General features: G+C 44.3%; 1 protein-coding gene across 1 annotated transcript in view; it reads left to right on the top strand.

The window, feature by feature from the left end:
* The first annotated feature begins 781 nt into the window (after window positions 1–781).
* Window positions 782–20,929, top strand: part of SNX31 (sorting nexin 31) — a 64,011-nt gene continuing 43,863 nt past the window's right edge. Inside the window, exons 1-4 of the mRNA XM_060116373.1 lie at window positions 782–847; window positions 958–1,032; window positions 14,863–14,977; window positions 18,002–18,066. Coding sequence (XP_059972356.1) covers window positions 782–847; window positions 958–1,032; window positions 14,863–14,977; window positions 18,002–18,066 — 321 coding nt within the window. The remainder of the gene's footprint in view (window positions 848–957; window positions 1,033–14,862; window positions 14,978–18,001; window positions 18,067–20,929) is intronic.

Raw genomic sequence — 20,929 nt, 5'->3', positions numbered from 1 at the left:
TTGTGTGGACACACAAAAGACCCCCAAGAGCCAAAGGAATCTTGGAGAAGAGGGGCTTCTCCTCAGCTGTGCCTCCTTCACCCCTAACCCCCAGCAAGGAGCCTGAGCCGAGATGCTGGGGCGGTGTGGGGAGTAGTTAGTGAATTACTCATCAGGCAGGGGCACGGGACATCTATGCAGCTGGAGCAACGATTTTTAACTTTTGTGGGTTCGAGGGACCTTCTGAACATCCGATGAAACCCTGGACCTTCTCCCCAGAAGAATTCCATCACCTCACCCATCCACGCACAACTTTCCCCAAAGAGCCCCCAGGAGTCCATAGACCCCAGGGTGAAACCCCTGGCCCGAGGGAGGCACTGGCACTTTCTAGAGTCTCTCTACCCTGAATTGCGTCTCAGGCTCCGCCTCGCACCTGGGAGCCCTGCCCGGGGCGCAGGCCTGCCTGGGGTCTGTGCACGGGGCCCGGGCCCTTGGCCGTGGCCGCGCTCCGCCTCCCTCCCTTCCCGGGACGAGAGTGGCGCAGCCAGAGCGGGGCGTCGACCAGGAGGCCGGCCCCACCTGCGGACACTAGAGCCGAGGGGGCAGCGGGAGCCCGGCCCCGCCCCGGACCGCGGGGCCAGCCCACTGCACCCACAGCCGCGGGGCTCAGAGCAGAGGACCGCGCCGCCGCCGCCACAGGTCCGGCTCCCCCGCCGATAGCGGAGTCCGGATTCGCTAACAGCGCCGCCGCCGCTGCCACGGGTCGGGTTCCCAGCGCCGTTCCCGGGCCTCCGCCCAAGCCATGAAGATGCATTTCTGCATCCCAGTGTCTCAGCAGCGGCCCGACGCGCTGGGGGGCCGCTACGTGGTGCGCCGGGGGTCGGGGTCCGACTGAGCAGGGAGGAGGAGGCCGGTGACAAGGCGGGGGCGGGAGCTCACCTCGCTCGGCTAATCCGGACGTGATGACTCTGTTTGCAGCTGTACTCGGTGTACCTGGACGGGTTCCTGTTCTGCAAGGTGCGCTACAGCCAGCTGCATCGCTGGAACGAACAGGTGAGCGTATCCGAGGCGGGTACCAGCCCGCCCACCTGAGGCAGGCGAGGAAAAGTGCGCCCAGGGGGTTCTGGATGCTTGACTCTGGCAGGACACTGCACCTCTTGAGGGCTTCAGGCTCTTAATCCTGGTTGTGGTAACAATTAATTGTGAATTGCTTGGCATGCAGCTCAATGAGTACATGATATCGCTCCTAATCACCTATAGCTGTGAAATGAGGGAATAGGGCGCAGGCAATTATCCCAACCCGTTCCAGCCCGGTGATCCCCACCAGCCCCACCTGGGCTCCATCTCAGTGCCCGCTGTTCCCCCAGGACAATATCCCTGTTCAAAGTAAACAAACCAGGGCTTCCCTGGTGGCGCAGTGGTTGAGAGTCCACCTGCCGATGCAGGGGACACGGGTTCGTGCCCCGGTCCAGGAGGATCCCACATGCCGCGGAGCGGCTGGGCCCGTGAGCCATGGCCACTGAGCCTGCGCGTCCGGAACCTGTGCTCCGCAACAGGAGAGGCCACAACGGTGAGAGGCCCGCGTACCTCGAAAAAAAAAAAAGAGCAAACAAACCAAGTCTAGATCAAGGCATAGTCTTAGGAATCTTGTACATGGGTATTTAATCTCCTTTCTCCCAGAGTTTAATTGCCCCCTCTTTAAAAAGTTGTGTCTTTATTTTTGTTTTCAAACGAAGGTATTCATAGGCTTCAAACACGGGCTGTCTGGAAACCCAGGAAACAGACGACTTATCAAGTCAGAAGGCCATTTCTCACTCTAGTGTCTCACAAGTCCTGATGGCATTTTCTTCCCGGAGGTAGACTGATTTATTAGCCTGCCCTAATGGGTTTTATTTTCCTAATAAGGAAGTGTTGCAAGTCTTCAAAGTGGGTTAGAGGAGTACCTGGGAGTTTGAAATGAACTCCACCCTTCCCCCACACTCATGCACAGTGTTTTTTGGTTTTTTTTTATTTTTTAAGATTTTGTGTACTGATTATAAAGAGCACATACCTAAAGTTGAAAGAAAGAAAGAGAGAGAGAGAGAAAGAAAGGAAGAAAGAGAGAGAGATGGACGGAGGGAGGAAGGAAGAGAGGAAGGAAAGGAAGATGCTTGCCTAGGCAACAGCTATTAACATTTTGGGGAGAGTCCTTTCAGACAATCCTGGTTTCTAGTGAGTAGATACATCACGTTTCCTTTAAGACCATTTTCTGTTGATAGCTCAGTTCCACTGTTCTATTAAAAACATCATTGCAGTGAGCCTTCTTACTCATACATCATAGTGCATTGGAAAAGTCCATTTTCAAGGTATGACTAAGTTTCTTTGGAGTCAACAGAAACAGGTGTCATGTGGTTGTTAGTTAATTTTTGTGCTTGTCTTTGAATCGGTAGCACCTAACACAGTGCCTGTGACCTGGTAGGTCCTCAGGAATGATTGTCAATGGCTGAATAAAAAGGGCATGGATTCAGACCTCTGAAGGAGGACAAGCTACTTGTGACCGAAACATGTCTGGGGAGCTGGGAGGACTGCAGAGGAAGGCAGATGCAGATCTCGAAGGAAGAGAAAGTACGGGTCGTTTAGGCATTTGGAGGAGGAATTTGAGGGTCATATCCCACCCTCATCTGTCTTCCTGTGTGTGAGGTGTGATCAGGGAGGTGACTATCACAGGGGAAAAGCAGGAAACGGCCGGGAGGAGCAGGGAGGGTGTGGGATTGACTGACCACTTCCTGGCTGGACACTTCACCTCTTCTCTGATCTTCAATTTCCCTTTCAGAAATAATCAGGTAATTGGTTATGGATGTCAACTTCACAGAGCACTTATGAAGATTAGGGTCCAGTTTCTCACAGAGCGTGCACATAGTTTACGTGCTCAGTAAACATTTACTGGCTCAGATGCTTGCAGAATTCCTGAATCTGGTCTTTATTAACCAACAGACACAGGAAAATGCTTGTTTTCAGGAAAATTTGGACCTATCCAATCTTAGAAGGTCCAGAAGTGGAGATATAAAGCCAGTTCTTTTGACCTTCTATTTTGGAAGCCATGAACAGGAAACTGTCTGTTATTCAGTACAGTGGACTTTTTTTTTGGTTTTTCTTTATTTTTTTGGCTGTGTCAGGTCTTAGTTGCAGCACATGGGATCTTCATTGTGGCGTGCAGGCTTCTCTCTAGTTGTGGTGTGTGGGTTTTCTCTCTCTAGTTGTGGCACGCAGGCTCCAGAGCGCGTTGACTCTGTAGTTTGCAGCACACAGGCTCTCTAGTTGAGGCACGCGAGCTCAGTAGTTGTGGCGTGCGGGCTTAGTTGCCCTGTGGCATGTAGGATCTTAGTTCCCCAACCAAGGATTGAACGCTCGTCCCCCACATTGGAAGGCAGATTCTTTACCACTGGACCACCAGGGGAGTCCCTGCAGTGGACTTTTACATATGGAATTGCCACAGCCCAGTGCCCTCTGTGAAGTATACAAGAGGTATTAATGAATACTTCATATCTGTCCCAGGTTTTTCAAAATTCTAAAGTGGGGATTTCTTTATCCAGTTTCTAACTACCTTACACGTGTCATTGCTTCCCTTTTCTGTAGGAACAACTTCATTTTAAAGAAACTATTTAGATCTTAGGAGGTGGCTATTGGTATTATTATTAATTTAAAACAATAACTAACATCAGTTAGTCTGTGCTAAGGTTGGTGCCAAGAGCTTTCCATGTCATATCGTGTTTAAGTTTTACAACCGTCTTATGAGTTAGGATTATAATTAGCCCCTTTTAACAGATGAGGAAACTGAGGTACAACTTGCCCAAGGTCATACTGTTAGTAAGTGTTGCAGCCAGGATTTGATCTCTAGAACCTGCTCTAACCCATTACACTTTGTGGTTCCTTATCAAAGTTGACAAAATAAATTGCATCAGAAAAACAATTGCATCCTAAACTACCATCCTGTGAGGCATAACATAATAAAATCCCCCAATTTTATGTATTGTGTGAGGAATTTTGGTAAATGTATAAAATTACTACCACTATAATCAAGACAGAGAACAGTTTCCACATGCATAATGTTCCCTTGTCCCCTTGCCCTTGGTCCCCTCCCTCCACCTCTAGCCCCAGACATCTTATTTCTGTCATTAGAGTTCCAGGTACAGGATTTTATTCTACCTGCCCAGGAAACCCCTGTAAGGTTGGTATTGCAAGATGAAGAGTCCAAGTAAGGTTGCTAGACTTAGCAAATAAAAATACAGGATCCCCAGTTAAATGTGAATTTCAGGTAAACAACGAACACTTTTTTAGTATAAGAATGTCCCGTGCAGTATTTGGGGTACTCTTAACTGGTCATCCTCTATTTGATCTGGCAACCCTAAGTCTGAGACTGAAGGGTTGGGTGACTTCTCCCAGCCACTTCTCAGCTAGTTTTTATTCTTCCTATTCCATGGAAGATGTGAAATGGCTCAGAATTCTTAATCTGATTTAATACTAAGCACTACAAAAAGGGAAACAGTATAAAGGCCCCATCTGTGTTTGTGTGTGTGTGTGTGTGTGTGTGTGTGTGTGTGTGTTATGTGTATGTTTGGTGAGTATAAGTTCATTTCCAATTGATTTTTTGGGAAGTTCTGCATCACAATAGAACAGAACTTTCATCTTAATAGAATTAACTGATTTACTATTTACTTAAGAATATTTACTAAGTACCTATTACATACCAAGCACTATGTTCAATTAAGTGAAGACTCTTGACTTTCACATGTGTGATTTTTGAATGTACGAATTGGATTTCTGTTTTGTATATTGGAGAACTCTACAATCAAGGAGGAGAACCTGGCCCAGGTGAAGTGGCCCCTGCTCCTCTCAGCCAAGCTGTGTGGAGGCTAATGCCCATAAGACTGACCTGAGGAGAGATGGGTGTGTTTCCCAGAGGTCAGCTGCGCTCTCTGAAGTCATCACTGGCAGCCCTGTCCCCACTGAGGTTCCCTTAAGGTCTGGCGGCTTCCCTTGGCTGCTGAGTCCTGCCCATCTCTCTGCTGTGTGAACTGCCTGACCTGACTGCTTTCTGTGCCTTTAGATGAACAAAAACAGTTTGATCTATGCCCTTGTCTGTACCGCCTCCCTCAAGGGGACTTAAAGAAATCTGTAAAAGAAACCTTTAACTAGCTCATTTTGGCCATCCTGTGTAAGTGAGGCTAGACTCTGTGGGAAGGATGCTTGCCTCTTTGAAAACACCCTGTCGATGCCAGACATGGCAAGGCAGACAAGCCATGGGAGCTTGCAAAGGATCCTTCAGTGGGAGAGGAGGGCTACACACCGCTCAGTCCTCCTCCCTGCCGAGTGCTGACTCAGCTTCGCTTCTTCCCTTCTTTCACCTGATCTCCCCTCTTTCCCCCACTCAGACCCTCTGTTCTCATCAAACAGCCCATTGCCTCTGCCTGGCTCACTTCCCCCTTCTGAGAAGACCCCTGCTTTCTGGCCCATGGGTTAGGGACCAGCCCTTTCTCAAGGCTCACCTTAAGCCTCACCTCCTCTGGGAAGTCCCCCTGGATTGCACAAGATGCCTTTCTCTGATTCCTGTGCCACTTTATGTTTAGACCTTGTCACGTTCCTTTTGAGTGTGTGAAGATCTTGTTTCCCCTGTTTATTTAGTTGAAAAACCCAAATACTTAAATGAAGGAATGAATGAAGGCTGTAGGCATAGTGTATCCGGCACAGAATCCTGCTTTAGGAGATGCCCAAGAGATCTGAGGGAGGAGGAGGATGGGAGGAAGAGAGGGCAAGTAGAAGGACAAAAGAGTAAAAAGACTGTGTCCAAGTTCTGCTGCTGTAGGATCTTGGTTTAAGTCACTTCAGCTGCCTGAGCTTCAGGTTACTCATATTGTCAAGTAACCTTGTTGTCAAGGTGGAAGGATGTTGTGAGATTGCCCTTGTTGTCAAGGTGGGAGGGTGACAGTGTTAATGGCAGGGATGATCATCTACCTCACAGGACTGTTTTGAGGAAGAAGTGGAATAATATACAAGACTAGTGTTCTTTGGTGCAAGATATCACAGTCCAGATTGCTTTGAGCTTGTGGCCCTTTATCTGGAGAATCTGAGATTTTTATTACCAGGGGCCTTGGAGAGGTGGGATGAATGAGTCAACAGTAGAAAAAGAGACTGTAAAAAGGACAGCATTTGTGACTGTACTTCTACTTGTCCCAGGTCACTACTGTGGGATGGGAATAGGGGGCTGTGAGTGCATGGGATGGGGAAGGAGGTGACATTTTCAATTGGCCAGTGAAGTTCTCTTCATGTTAAGAGGTAGAACTGTACGATGGAGAAATTAGAACAGGAAATTGTGCCGGGATTTTTAAAATATGCTATCTGAACATGGTCTTTCAAAGCAAACAAACAAGCAAAAACACCTCATAATAAATGAATGGAAGAGGTGTGTTTTCCTTTTGATCTCTTGAAACAGTTTTTGAAAGAGTGATGGAGGTAAACTCTAATGCCAGATAATTCTTAGTATGTGAGTGTTTTAATAACTAAACTGTGTGCTATTTGAGACCAGTGGAAAAGACTGTATTTTGATAGAGTTGAAGAACTTGTGGAGTTGGTGATTGACTTTTGGTGGACTTAACTGTTCAGTTTATTGTGTGTTTATCTCCCCCCTTAGACCAGTGCTCAAGAAAGGAGGGGAAAGATTCCTTGAGAAGTCAGCTCAGGTTGTAAAACCGGCTGGGAGAGTTTTTGCTCTGGGTTGGGTAGTAGGACCTTAATCCTCGTTGACTTTTTCCCCAGCTCTTGGCCTGAGGGCTCCCCCCTCCAGATGCTCCCCTGTAGATGGGTAACCCAGGCAGCTCTACTGGCTCAAGGCTGCTGTGATTCCAACCAATTTGGGAGCATCTGCTACATTTATGAATACATGCCAAGGAAGACAATTGCCTTTTAACGATCACTCACTCAGTTCATCAGGAAATAATTGCATGCAAAGAGACAAATTCCTGCTTCTACTTCATGGAATTAGCAGAGATGGGGTGCATAAATTCCAGGTCGTTTGAGCAGCCCTGCCTGGGGTGGTGCTCTAACTGGGGGGCCTTTGGACCATCTCTGTCACAGTAGGAAAATTTCCTTGAATTTAAAAGAAACGTATCATTGCTCTAATATTTTATACTACTAGATTTAGAGGAAAGATGGCAAACTAAATGGCTACTGGGGTCAGGCAGGTAATTTAAATGAGAGGCACGGATCAGGTGAGAGGCAGTGGTGGGTGGTGGGAACAGCCTGAGAGAATATAAACTTGGTGATTCCAGACCTTCCGATTCTTCAAGAGAAGCCAGAACATCAGTTTTTCTTTTTTAAATAAACATTATTTTTGTGACCCAATCTTAGATTTATTTTTAAAAAATGCGAAGATAGTACAGAGAGTTCCCATCTACCCTGCACCCAGTTTCCCCTGTTGTTTTCCATGAGTATTATACTTTGGTTACAGTTAATGAAGTATTGATACCATGTTATTTATTCAGACTTCTTTAGTGTTTACCCAATGTCCTATTTCTGTTCCAAGATCCCACCCAGGTCCCACATTACATTTAACTGTCATGTCTCTTTAGGCTCCTCTTGACGGTGACAATTTCTCAGACTTTCCTTGTTTTGAATGATTTTGACAGTTTTGAGGAGACTGGTCAGGTAGTTTGTGGAATGTCCCTCTATTGGAATTTGTCCAATGTTTTTCACATGACCAGACTGGGATTATGGTTTTGAGAGGAAAACCACAGGGGCCAAGTGCCATTCTAATCACATCATGGCTAGGATACTTGATATTGACATGACTTAACACTATCGATGTTTACCTTGGTCACCGGGCTGAGGTAGTGTTTGTCAGGTTCCTCCATATAAAGTTACTTTTTTCCCTCCTTTTCCACAGTGTGCTCTTAGGAAGGAAGTCACCATGCACAGCCCATACTTAAAGAGTAAGGATTTATGTTCCATCTCCTTGTGGGATAAATATCTACATACATTATTTGGAAATTTGTCTATTCTCTCCAATTTGTTTATTTATTCAATAATTTATTTATTTTTAAAATACATTTATTTATTTATTTATTTCTGCCTGTGTTGGGTCTTTGTTGCTGCGCGCGGGTTTTCTCTAGTTGCGGCGAGCAGGGGCTACTCTTCGTTGCGATACATAGGCTTCTCATTGTGGTGGCCTCTCTTTGTTGCAGAGCACAGGGCTCTAGGCGTGGGGGCTTCAGGAGTTGTGGCTCGCGGGCTCTAGAGCGCAGGCTCAGTAGTTGTGGCACACGGGCTTAGTTGCTCCGTGGCATGTGGGGTCTTCCCAAGCCGGGCATCGAACCCACGTCCCCTGCATTGGCAGGTGGATTCTTAACCACTGTGCCACCAGGGAAATCCCTAAAATCATAATTTTTTTATAGACGGGTTTTTAAGTCTTCATGGGAGGGATCAGCCTGCATTCAGCCTTAGCTTTTAAGGTAAGTTGATCAAGTGTGGGTCCCAAGCGGGGAGGGCAAGTTCTTGCTAATTAACAATCATCCTTTTGGTGAATTAACATTTTTCTGGAGCAGCAGGAGGAGCAGTGAGGCAATAGATCAAGGGGCTTAGGAAGAGGAGCCACGTAGGCCACGTACCAGGCCACGTAGGGCCACAGTGGACATTCTTAGTCCTTACATGTCCCTCACACTGCCCAGAACAGTGAGCAGGTCAACCGCATAACAGGGCAACAGGGACATCCTGAGGTGGGTGTATAAAGAAGACGGACAGGACATTGGAAACAAATCACTGCATACGGCAGTGGAACCAGTGTCAAATCTAGGGTGACCCCAGTGACCCAGTCCGGATGCCTGGCTTAGTGCTGCTGTCCCTGTGGAGAACTTCCCAAGCAGGAGGGTGCTTCCGGGAGATGTGCACTGGTAAAAATGAAGCTGGAGACCCTGGTGGAGACGCAGATGTCAGGTGTGGGTAGTTCATGGTCAGGACACAGCAAATGGAGGCCTTGATCGGAGGGGCAGGAGAGAAGCCAGTGGACGGGTGCAGTGTGTACATGAACCACTCTCATCAAAGGCCTGGCAGTAGTGAGCCCTTGTGGAAGTCCCTCAACCTCTCTGAGCTGGACACCCCTCCTTTCATAAATGGCAATAATAATAACTGAGTCACAGCACTGGTTTGGTTGGGTAGATAAATGGAGTCAGTCACAGGAAAGTCATCAATATTGGTTCCCAGAGAAAAGATAATCCTGTCCACGAGCGCGGGGCTGGGGTATGAGCAGGACTTCTGATGTGGGGATCGGCTGGCAGAAGTGTCAGGATGGACAAGGTGTTCTTTCAGTCCCCAAACCTGGGTGGGGGGCAGGCGAGGAGTGAAGTGACCAGACTCCCGATATCCTGAACCAGGCAACCTGGCATTGAAGCCCAGATCCCTGTCCATTTCTGGGAGATCACAAACAGATGACACATCGTCTCTGTGCCTCAGTTTCCTCTCTAGAAAGGGTCCATTAGCTGCACAGGTTCTTCTTACTCTCTTACCACCTGAAACTCCTCCAACATCACTGCCAGCCATATGTGCGATATCCATAAGGCCCTTTCTCCAGTGTGAACTCTCTGATGTTTAATCAAGTGGCACCTTTGGGTGAAAGAGTTACCACATTCCTTGCACTCAGAAGGCTTTTCTCTAGTGTGGATTTTCCTATGGATGCAGAGGAGCTGTCTTTGCTTAAAGGCTTTCCCGCATTCAGTGCACTCATAAGGCGTTTCTCCAGTGTGAACTCTGTGATGATCATAGAGAGAGGATCGAGTAGTAAAAGATTGCCCACATTTACTGCACTCATAAGGCCTTTCTCCACTGTGAACTCTCTGATGACGAAGAAGGCTAGAGCTACCAGTAAAACATTTCCCACATTCACTGCAGTCATAGGGCCTTTCTCCACTGTGAACTCTCTGATGATCATGAAGGCCTGACCTAGCAGTAAAAGATTTCCCACATTCACTGCACTCATAAGGCCTTTTTCCACTGTGAGCTCTCTGATGATATTGGAGGCCACTCCTAGCAACAAAACATTTCCCACATTCACTGCACTCATAAGGCTTTTCTCCTTTGTGAACTCTCTGATGTGCAAGGAAATTGGATTTGCGGGCAAAACATTTTCCACACTGGGTGCATCGATAAGGTTTTTCTCCAGTATGAACTCTCTGATGTTCAATTAAGATGCACTTTTGGATGAAAGATTTAGCACATTCCTTGCATTCATAAGGCTTTTCTCCACTGTGGATTTTCCTATGTGCTCTGAGGTACTTCCTTAGGCTAAAGGATTTCCCACAGTCACTGCAGTCATAGAGCCTTCCTCCACAGTTAACTCTCTGATGTCCAAGGAGACCAGATCTGTGGCTAAAATATTTTCCACAATGGCTGCATTCATAAGGCCTTTCTCCAGTGTGAACTGGCTCATGCTGAATAAAGTTACATGTTTGGGTGCAGGCTTTCCCACGTTTGCTGCACTCACAAAACCCTTTACTAGTAAGGACTCTCTCATCCTGAAAAAGTATTTCTGTGTGGCTGGAGGCTTTCTTGCCTTCTCCCCAGCTGTGATGACCTGTTCCACTGTGAAAAACAGCTCCACACTCCTTACTGTTGTTCGGTTTCTTCCTGGTATTAGTGGCCTGTGGCTGAAGTCCCATGTTGGCCACGAAGTCGTTCCCAATCTCCAGTAGGTAGGTAGATTCCCTATTGTGTGGATTGTGCAGCTCTTCCAAAATGAGGATCTCCCCATATCATATCACATGAGATTCTCTCTAATATGCGGCTCCTGGTGCTCTTGAAGGTCTGCAGTGAAATGGAATTGTTTCCCGCATGCCCCACGTGTGTATGCTTTCTGCCCCCTATTTGTTCCTTGCTCCTCAGCCAAGTGCAAAATGTCTCTCAAGACTGGGGTGCACGTCTTACAGGGCTGGGTCTTCTCAGGAGACAAACCTGCTCTGGGGATCCTCATCTGTGACACTCCTTCTGCAGATACGCTCTGTTCAGAAGGTGTCTCTTCATCCTCAACTCCAGGAAAAGAACCTGCAGGAATTCCCTGGAAGTCCAGTGGTGAGGACTCAGAGCTTTCACTGCTTTAGCCTGGGTTCAATCCCTGGTCAGGGAACTAGGATACTGCAAGCCTGAATCCTTAGCTGCAACTTTGGGGCTACTGGTGTTAGGGCACTAAGGAGTAGGGATGCACTCTGGCTAGCCATAGTAACCACAGCACATGACCAAGCAGTTGAAGAAGAAAGCAGTATCCATGGTCCAGATGTGAGAATGACACAGCAGCCCCTAGGGAAAAGGAGGAAGACAGAACCTAGCTCAGAGGATAGGGGTGGGTGTGAGAGCCTTACCCAGCATGCATACAAGTGCTAAGTTCTCCACCATGACATCAAGGTACAGGTGTATCTGAACCTCATCAAGAAGACACCATTCCTCCCAGGAGAAGTACATGGCCACATCCTCAAAGGTCACACTGCCCTGAGGTGGGTCCGTCAGCGCAGGCGCCGCCATCGGATCCTTTGAGCGGAGCGGAGCAGCGACAGTCCAGCAACCGGGTCAGACTCGGCATGGTTACTCCCCACCTATTCAATAATTTATATCTATGTAGACTCCTAGATATTTAATTTATACTTTAGGTTGTACTTCAGTAAGACTTTATTTTATTGTTCGAATTGTTCCAGCTTGTCCTATGGGAGCTCTTCCAGTTTGCTCCTGTGTTTCTTTGACATACCCCTATTGTTGACTTTTGTTTGTTTTGCCCACTTTCTTATTTTCTGGTGCTACAAGATGCCCCAGACTCACCTTGTATATTTCCTGCCTTGGTCCTGGAGTCAACCATTTCTCCCTGGAACGCTAGTTGCTTTTTGGAGAATGATATTAGAAACCAAGATCTGGGCACCAGATGTGTTCCCTGCTACTGCAGTGTCATTTCTTCTAGGCCCTCTCAGCTGACACAGCAAGAAAATATATGTGTATATATGCATGTCTGTAAATACTTCTATGTGTAACCATCTGTATGTATATCAAGTTAAACATGAGTTCATACCAACATCTCTGACAATAATCCATTACCTCATGGCTTACTCTAGCCTATTCCCTTTACTTACCCGAAAACTCTCATTCCAACAGTGAGAAACCTGACTCCCACCGTCTGCCATCCATTTACTTAATTATTCTATTCTGTACACACATATAGTGGTATTAGAATTGTTAACCTGTACCTGTGTAGGAAACAAGTTTATCAGCTAAAGCGCAGTGCTTCTGTACAGCTTCTTTTGCCTTTACTGTTACAGACTCCACTCATTTGCAAAGTGACTTAGGTCAGCACCTTTTCCCTCACTCCCTTCATTGCAGTTGTTTCATATATTTGTAATATAGTTAAATTGTTTTCTCACATTCTGCATTCCATCCTGGGTTTTTCCCCACTACCTAAATGGTTTTTAAAAATATTTGGACACATTAAGGTTGTATTGTAAAGTTCAGTAGGTTTGACAAATGCATAGTCTCATGTATCCACAATGACAGTATCATACAGACTAGTTTCACTGCCCTAAACAATTCCATGTGCTTCACCAATTCAGTACCCCCATCCCAAGCTCCTGGTGATCATTGATGTTTTCACTCTCTCTATAATTTTGCTTTTTTCCAGAATATCATATAATTGAAGTCATATAGTATGTAGCTTTTTCAGACTGGCTTTTTATTTATCAATATGTATTTAAGATTCCTCCATGTCTTTTTATGGCTTGATAACTCATTTCTTTTTATTGCTGGGTAATATTCCATTGTAGGGATACACCAGAGTTTGTTTATCCATTCACATACTGAAGGACATCTTGGTTGCTTTCAGCTTGTGGTGGTTATGAATAAGGCACCATTTGTGTGCCGGTTTTTATGGACATAGTTTTCAACTCTGTTGAGTAAATAACTAGGAGTGTGATTACTGCACTATGTGGTAAAACTATGTTTACTTTGTAAGAAACTGCCAAACTATCTTCCAAAGTGGCTGTACCATTTTGTATTCTCTCCAGGACATAACTTAAAAATTTTTTTAATTACAAAAGTAAATGTTGGCATCAAATGAAAATTCTTTAGTAGTCAAACAAACAACCTAGCACACCAAACAAAACAAATCAGGGAGCTGTATCTTCCCTACAGGTAGGCAGTTAATAACATTTCTAGGTGTTAGATCAACACTGTCCAATAGAACTTTATGTGCTGGTGGAAATGCTCTATATCATTTGTGTCCAATTCAGTAGCAACTTGCCACATTCCTAGTGGCTATTGAGTATTTACAATGTGGCTTGTATGACTGAGGAACTGGATTTTAAATTTTATTTTATTTTAATTGAAGTAGTCACAGGCAGTTAATGGACATCTTATCGGATGGTACAGTTCTGGGCCACTCTAAGGATTTTGGCTTGTACTTGAGTGAGATGGGATGCCATGAAGGATTTTGCACAGGGCAGAGGAATGATCTGACTTACATTTTTAAGTTATAACCTCAGATTCTGTATTAGAAATAGACAGAAGGGAGCAAGGGCAGAGGCAGAGAGATCTGTTGGAAGGCTACTGCAGTAAACTGGAAGAGATGATGGTGGTTTGGGCCAGGGTGATGGCAGTGGGGGTGGAGAGATGTGGTCAGATTCTGGATGTATTTTGAAGTTAAGGCCTATGCAAGGTAAATATTTGCCAAACACACACTGTATTTTTGACAAAGGTCATGGAATGAAAGTTCTTATTTGTTTGCAGTCTCATTTCTCTTAGATCTGCTTTCATTTTCTTTAAGCCACTGAGCCTTCCTGCTCCAGAGGTACCATGTTAAAATCTCAGTGGGTTTCTTACTGGTTTCCTTTCTCCTATTTTAAAGAGAATGATGAGGTATCTTATCTACAAGCTATCACTGTAAGCGTAAGGCTAGAATGAAGGAAGATGCACTTTTGGTTATCTTAATTTAAAAATTATTTTTGATGCATCCACTATGAACTTGCATAAAAATAATTTCTGCCATGGTCTTGGGTCATATGTGTGTGGGGAGGAGGAAGGGGCCTGGCTGGGTTTCAATCAGGATCATATGTCAGCATTATAGGAATTCTAGAACCCAGCGCTGTCCACTAGAAATATAACGTGAGCCACGTATGTAATATAAAATTTTCTGTTAAAATTTTAACATGTTAAAAAGCATAAAAAGAAACAGGTGGAATTAATTTAAGAATATATTTTATTTAATCCAACAGATCCAAAATATGATTTCAACAGGTAATCAATATAAAAAATTATTAACGAGATGTTTTGCATTCTCTTCTCTCTGTACTAAGTCTTCACAGTCTGGAGTGTATTTTACATTCACAGCACATCTCAGTTCGGACTAGCTGCATTGTCAGTGGCTACCAAATTAGCACAGCTGTAAACACCTGCTGTTATGTTCAGATTGGGTGGGGGGCAAGGTGGGGGAATTAAATTCCTAACTCTCATTATTGACGTCACAGATACTATTGGGGAATTAATTAAATATTAGTATTGTATGATGTAATATTAAGATTGTGTTGTATGGATATTGTATGATGTGACTGGGGGGCAGTTTTGTAAAAACAAATGAAAAAGTAAAAGGTACACCAAACCTACCAAACTCAGACTGGAGTTGTCAGTCCATGATATTTCTAATAGTGTTCTAGAAACCTATACAGAAATAAACTGCTCCTTAAGAAAATCGAGGTATCTCCTTTTGGCCATCAGGAAGGGTTCATTTTGAATAAAGTGCTGGAGAGAGACTTGCCCTAAGAGGAGGCTTTGGTATCTCACCAACCCTGAATTTCAGGCGCTTTGCCTTAACCGTGTGTTTTCTGGATCTTTCAGCTGAGGCGGGTGTTTGGAAATTGCCTGCCACCCTTTCCACCAAAGTACTATCTCGCAATGACCGCGTCTATGGCTGATGAGAGAAGGGACCAGTTGGAACAGTATTTGCAAAATGGTACGTGTTTGGATTTTTTAAAACAGATTTATCGAGATGTGAAAGTCACCCATTTTATATATATACTCAGTGGTCTTTAGTATATTTACAGGATTGTGCAACCATCACCATAATCTAATCTGAGAACATTTTTACCACCCCAAAAAGAAATTTTATACCTATTATCAGTCAATCCCTGTTTCTCTCCTCCACCAGCCCCTGTCTTTATACACTAATTTCTGCCTTTATAAATTTGCCTGCTCTGGATATTTCATGTAAATGGAGTCATAAAATATGTGGTCTTTGTATTTGGTTTAAAAATGCTTTGTTTAGATTCACCACCCCGCAGCCCCTGCCCCCGGGGGCTCTGTGTTGGCTTTGATTGTAGAAGTCAAAGAAATATCTCTGGATTAAGACTGAACAAACGGATAAAATGAACTGCTTACGTGAAAGCTCTCAGGAGATAGCAGAGATGTTTACTGGCAGCACCAGAGTTGGTTATTCCATCTCTGTCTTCCCCAGGAGCCATGCTAAGGCACCAGGGATACTCGGAGGTCTGCTCTGGCCCTGTGAGGCTGGCAACACAGAGGTCCTGGCCCATTGCTGGGTTCCTGAAAAGTGTTTTGCACAGCAGGACTGAGCTCTCACAAAGAGAAGGGGGTGGGGAGAAATAGAAACATTGGCATTCAAATATTTAAAGGTTTAAAAAGGGGGAAGTGGTATAGACATAAAATGTTTTAAAAATATAACCCGTCCAAAGAGTATAAAATGAAAGGTACATTCCCTTCCACCTCAGATTCCCAAGCCTCTAGAAGAAAACACTATTACAAGTGGCTTGTGTGTTTCTCAGAAACCATCATGTGTATTCTAGTGTGTGGGTACATCCCTGTTGGTTAAACACAAATTGAAACTTACCTTATACACATTTCCGTATCTGAGTTTTTGAAACTTTTTATTCTGAAAGAATTTCTGATTTACAGAAAAGTTGCAAAATTGATGCAAAATTTTCTGTGTTCTCTTTACCCAGATTTCCCAAATGTTAACATTTTACATTTGCTTTATCATTCTCTCTCACTTTCCCATGTCTGTGTTTGTATTTATGAATGTGTGCATACATATATATTATATATAATTTTTTGAGATGCTTGTTTTGCATATACAAGCCAGTTTACCCTTAGATACATCTATGTGTATTTCCTAAGATCGAGGACAACTCTTCTGTAACTACTGTATAGTTATCAAAATCAGGCACTTAGCATTGATATAATAATGCTATCTAATATAGAGACCTTATTCAAACTCCACCAACTACCCCGCTAATGTCCTTCATAACAAAGGAAAAAAGCTTTTTCTTCTGTATGCTATTTTATTCCTTTTAAAATATTACTCTTACAGGTCATTCTAGGTGAGAGATTATAGATTTACCTCATTATTTCTCAGGGCTGCACATATTTTTTTTTAAACATAGTAAATAGAAATTCTAGAAGTCATCTATTTTCCATTCATCTTTTGTAGTGGAGATTATACCTCTTTTAGACCTGTTAAATAAACCCTTTCAAGCTCAAAATGTAATATCTTTTGAATTTTCATTCCTTCTTGGTTTGTGTTCTCATATCTTCATGAAATACTCCTTTTAACAGCTGGCCTTTTCACAAATGATCACACTGCTTAAAGGGTCACTTCTCCAGGCCTGGCCTTTATCTGTAGTCAGGATGCTTCGTGAATCCTCTTGGAAGGTAAAGGAAGGAGACAGTGCAGCATAGTGCTGTGACTGTGAACACAGGCTCTATTCAGACCTAGAGTCAAGTCCCAGGTTTGCACCTTGCTGGCTGTGTGACCTGGGGCAAGACACTTACCTTCTCTGAGCTTCAGTGTCTTTATCTGTAAAATGGAGATACTATTTACTTCAGGTAATCTTCTTTTGTTGTGAAGATTAAGTGAGCTCAAATATACCAAGTGCTTTGCATAGTACCTGGTACTTAACAGTTGTACAGTAAATACTAGTTGGATGAACACTTTTTCAATAGCTTTCCCCATCCCCAAGGATCCACGCTAATGATTATAATGATTAGTTTGCATACATGGCACACATACTCCAGAAAATAAGACAAGAGCTTTTTCCACCTTTAAAAAAGAGGGAGTACCTTTTATTAAAAAAAAAAAAAGTTTCTCCTGTTACAGAAACACTCTCTCTCTTAGTTACTTTATTTTGAAAAACATGGCATCGTTTGGGAAGCACTACCTCAAATGACCTCAGTCAGTGCTAGTTTTGAATGCTGGTAGAAGTTATTTGACAAAATCAGTAAAACAGCAACAAAAAGAAAGACATTTAATACAGATTTAGAAATTGGATAAGTTTAGCTCAAGTGCAGGGTCCAGGAGAGGACTTGTGGGGAGGAAGATAAGAAGTGAGGAAGCCGCTGAGAAGCACTTCACGGGTGAGTGTGAGGTCCTCAGGGGAGAGTCTTGGCCCATCTGCTCGGGCCACAGCGCTGGGTATTGGTATCTGGAGCTTTAAAACTAAGGAGGAAATTGCTCTTATAAGTATAGAAGAATGACATTTTAAATATCTGACAGCCTTATAATTGCTTTTTTTTTGGTAACCTCTTGAGAGCTCCCGTCGTGAAAAGAAGTCCTCTCAATCAGTGTTTCTTGGTTGATTTAAAATTTTCAAATTACCAAGCATCTTGCTAAAGTCAGAGTCTAGGTCCAAGATTTTAGATCTTACTCTACCTCGTATTAACCTCATCATCCTTCTAGTAGGGGCAGCTAGATGGATATTGGGCCAGGGGTGTGCATGAATAGAGTAGGATTCCTGGAAACAGTCAGCCGGATTTGTGTGATGGGTTCATGCTGCCTGCGATGCTGCCTGGAGGAGGCGGGCTTTGTAGATTTTCTTGAATTTGAGAAGTCACAGGCTCCATCGCCTTCAAGGAGGCAGCGGTGCACTGGCAAGGCCTGGAGGGCTTCCTGGAGGACAGAGCAGTTTCACAGAGCAGTCAACCCAGCCCAGTGGTAACCTGGCTTGCTGTCCCTGTTTTTCAGTAACCATGGACCCAAACATGTTGAGAAGCGATGTCTTCGTTGATTTTTTGAAACTGGTGCAGCTGGTAAGCTTGCTTTTCTTGACTAAGGTCATTATTTCACTGCAGAATATATCTCCATGTGTGCTTTTCTGGTCATCAGCCCTACAGAGCCTGGATTCAGATAAAATACATTCGTTTGGAGTAACAGGAAAATGGTTCCTATTTTGTTGCTTTGGAAGTTTAGATTCTAGATGGAAAATTAAGTGTGTCACTTGACCTTTTGCCCATTTTATTTAAGCAGATACCTTTTTTCCTGTAGCTTAACATTGTGCATCTCAAAACTGGCCATGGAGAAGAGAACCTTTTACCATTAAGGGCCCCCATGACAATTGTGGGACCCTACTTTTGTAGCTGGGACTTCCAAGTGTGCCACAGTGAAGACCTCAGGACAGCAGTAATAGCCATGCCAGCTATCACTTGTATATTCTCTGCTCCTAACTTTATCGTAAACGGATCATGGAGAAAATTCAGTCTCAACAGAATGACAGACAGCAACACCCTTTCCTTTGTTAGTCTAAAGAACAACTGGCCTCTTGTCCCCTAGAGGCTGGAACTTGGCCAAGTACATTTGTTTAGCACAGCACCCATTCAGGTGGTACACATAGGAACATTTTGCCTGCATGTACATTCTTTTTTTTTAATATGTAGATTTAATTAATTAATTAATTTTTGGCTGCATTGGGTCTTCGTTGCTGTGCGCGGGCTTTCTCTAGTTGAGGCGAGTTGGGGCTACTCTTCGCTGTGGTGCACAGGCTTCTCTTGTTGCAGAGCACGGGCTCTAGGCGTGCGGGCTCAGTAGTTGTGGCATGCGGGCTTCAGTAGCTGTGACTCGCAGGCTCTAGAGCACAGGCTCAGTAGTTGTGGCGCACAGGCTTAGTTGCTCCGCGGCATGTGGGATCTTCCCGGACCAGGGCTCGAACCCGTGTCCCCTGCATTGGCAGACGGATTCTTAACCACTGCGCCACCAGGGAAGACCTGCGTGTACATTCTTGACTGAATGGAAGAGCTTCAAAAGGATTGAAATTGCACAATGACGTGATATTATTGAACTGGCTCCTTAGGTCAGGGAGGAATGGTACCTTGATCAGACGTGTAAAAACTGGGAGCAAATTTGCATTTACTCAGTTGTTCAAGTGTGTTGACAAACTTACTGGCCCAGCCAACTGAGAAATGCCCCTAGAGCCTCCCCTCCCATGGTATAATTGCTCGTACTTTCACATACACTTAATGGTATGTGTGTATATATATATACGTATATGTATATACTTTTCTTTTCTTTGAAAACGTTGTTTTTGAGGCGGTGCTGGTGGTAACATTCCAACAGCACAAAAGGGTCTATGATGAAAGTAATCTCGCTCCCACCACGGGTCTCCAGGCGCCCCCCTCAGAGACAACTGTTGTTTACAGTTTAATGTATGTCCCTTCTACACGTTTCCATGCACATGCAAGCATTCATATGTATGCATATCCTTTTTTGCTTTACAGATAAGCGCACACTCTACCCACTTTCTGAACCTTGTTTCTCAAAGTTTACATCTTGCAAGTCATTCTGTGCGAACGCATGGAGGTGCAGTCAGCCGTGGTTCTGTCATCTTTGTGTGCATTATGGTTTTTGCTTTCAATGCTTTCTAAAAGTCATTCAGAGGGTGGCAGTGTTTGGAGCTTTGTTTTGAGTGTCTTTTTTTCCTGATAATTTAAAGGAGTTTTTTTTTTTTTTTAATGTGTTTTTCTTTCCTCCTTTCTTTCTTTCTTTCTTTTTAATTGGGATATAGTTGTTTTACAATGTTGTGTTAGTTTCTACTGTACAGCGAATTGAAATAGAGTTCCCTGTGCTATACAGCAGGTTCTCATTAGTTATCTATTTTATACATATTAGCATATATATGTCAATCCCAATCTCCCAATCCATCCCACCCCACCTTTCCCCACTTGGTGTCCATACATTTGTTCTCTATATCTGTTTTATTTGATTTTAGTGCTCTCAGTATTTTTTTATCTGTATAACGCACAGAAACCTTTTGCCCCCGCTGCATTTTGCAGCATCTCCTCCTGCTTCTTCTGATGAGATTTTCACTTTTGCAATGGCTTTATTTTTCGCTTCTGTTGCTTCCGTGAACTTGGCCAGCTTCCTTTCACATCTATTCGCTTACCTCTTTTTTGAGACCTTGATCTGTTCTTTGAGGTCTGAGTTCAGAGAAGCCTTATTTTGATTAACACAGCCATTGTTTTCATCTCCTTGGTGGCATCAATTTTGGGGGGGATATATTTTTCATCCTTAGTTGGTCATGTTTCTTTCCTCCTTTCTTGCGGGATTTTTGCCTCTGGTTCTTCCCAGGTGATCTTCAACTTTGAAGGGGGTGCATTCAGTGAGCCAGCTGATGGCTGACCCACGGTGTTGGGAGTTGCTGGAGCTGAGCTGGTGGAACCTGTCTGCCGTACTTCTGGATCTTGCCTCTCCATTTCTGAGGACTTTCTCACTAACACTTTGCCCCAGGCCAGAGCAGCATGTCTGCAGTGAAACCCAAACCACAGTTCCTCTTATCAAGATCACATCTTCAACCATCCTGCTGACTAATCAGCCTCAGAACTGGCTTAGTGGTTAGGAGTGCAGGCTCAAAGTGAGATGGCCAAGGTTCAAATTTTGGCTGCCCTACTTTGGATTTGTGTTTACTTAGTCTCTTTGTATCTCAGTCTCCCCATCTCTAAAATGGGGAGAATGGCTCCTCTCTTAGTGTTGTTGAGAGGATTAAGTGAGCCAGTGCTCTTAAGGCACTTAAATGTAATCTGGCCAATGTTATAACACTTATGAGGTCCTCCTGCTATTACCAACGCCAGTCCTTTTTCCTCTCCCCGGCCTGCTGAGAGATTGCTTCCGGCAAAGATGGCG

The sequence above is a fragment of the Mesoplodon densirostris genome, chromosome 13 (genome assembly GCF_025265405.1).
Source record: "Mesoplodon densirostris isolate mMesDen1 chromosome 13, mMesDen1 primary haplotype, whole genome shotgun sequence".
Taxonomy (NCBI): domain Eukaryota; kingdom Metazoa; phylum Chordata; class Mammalia; order Artiodactyla; family Ziphiidae; genus Mesoplodon; species Mesoplodon densirostris.
The sequence above is the reverse complement of the archived record's forward strand: the minus strand, read 5'-3'. Positions and strand labels throughout refer to the sequence as shown.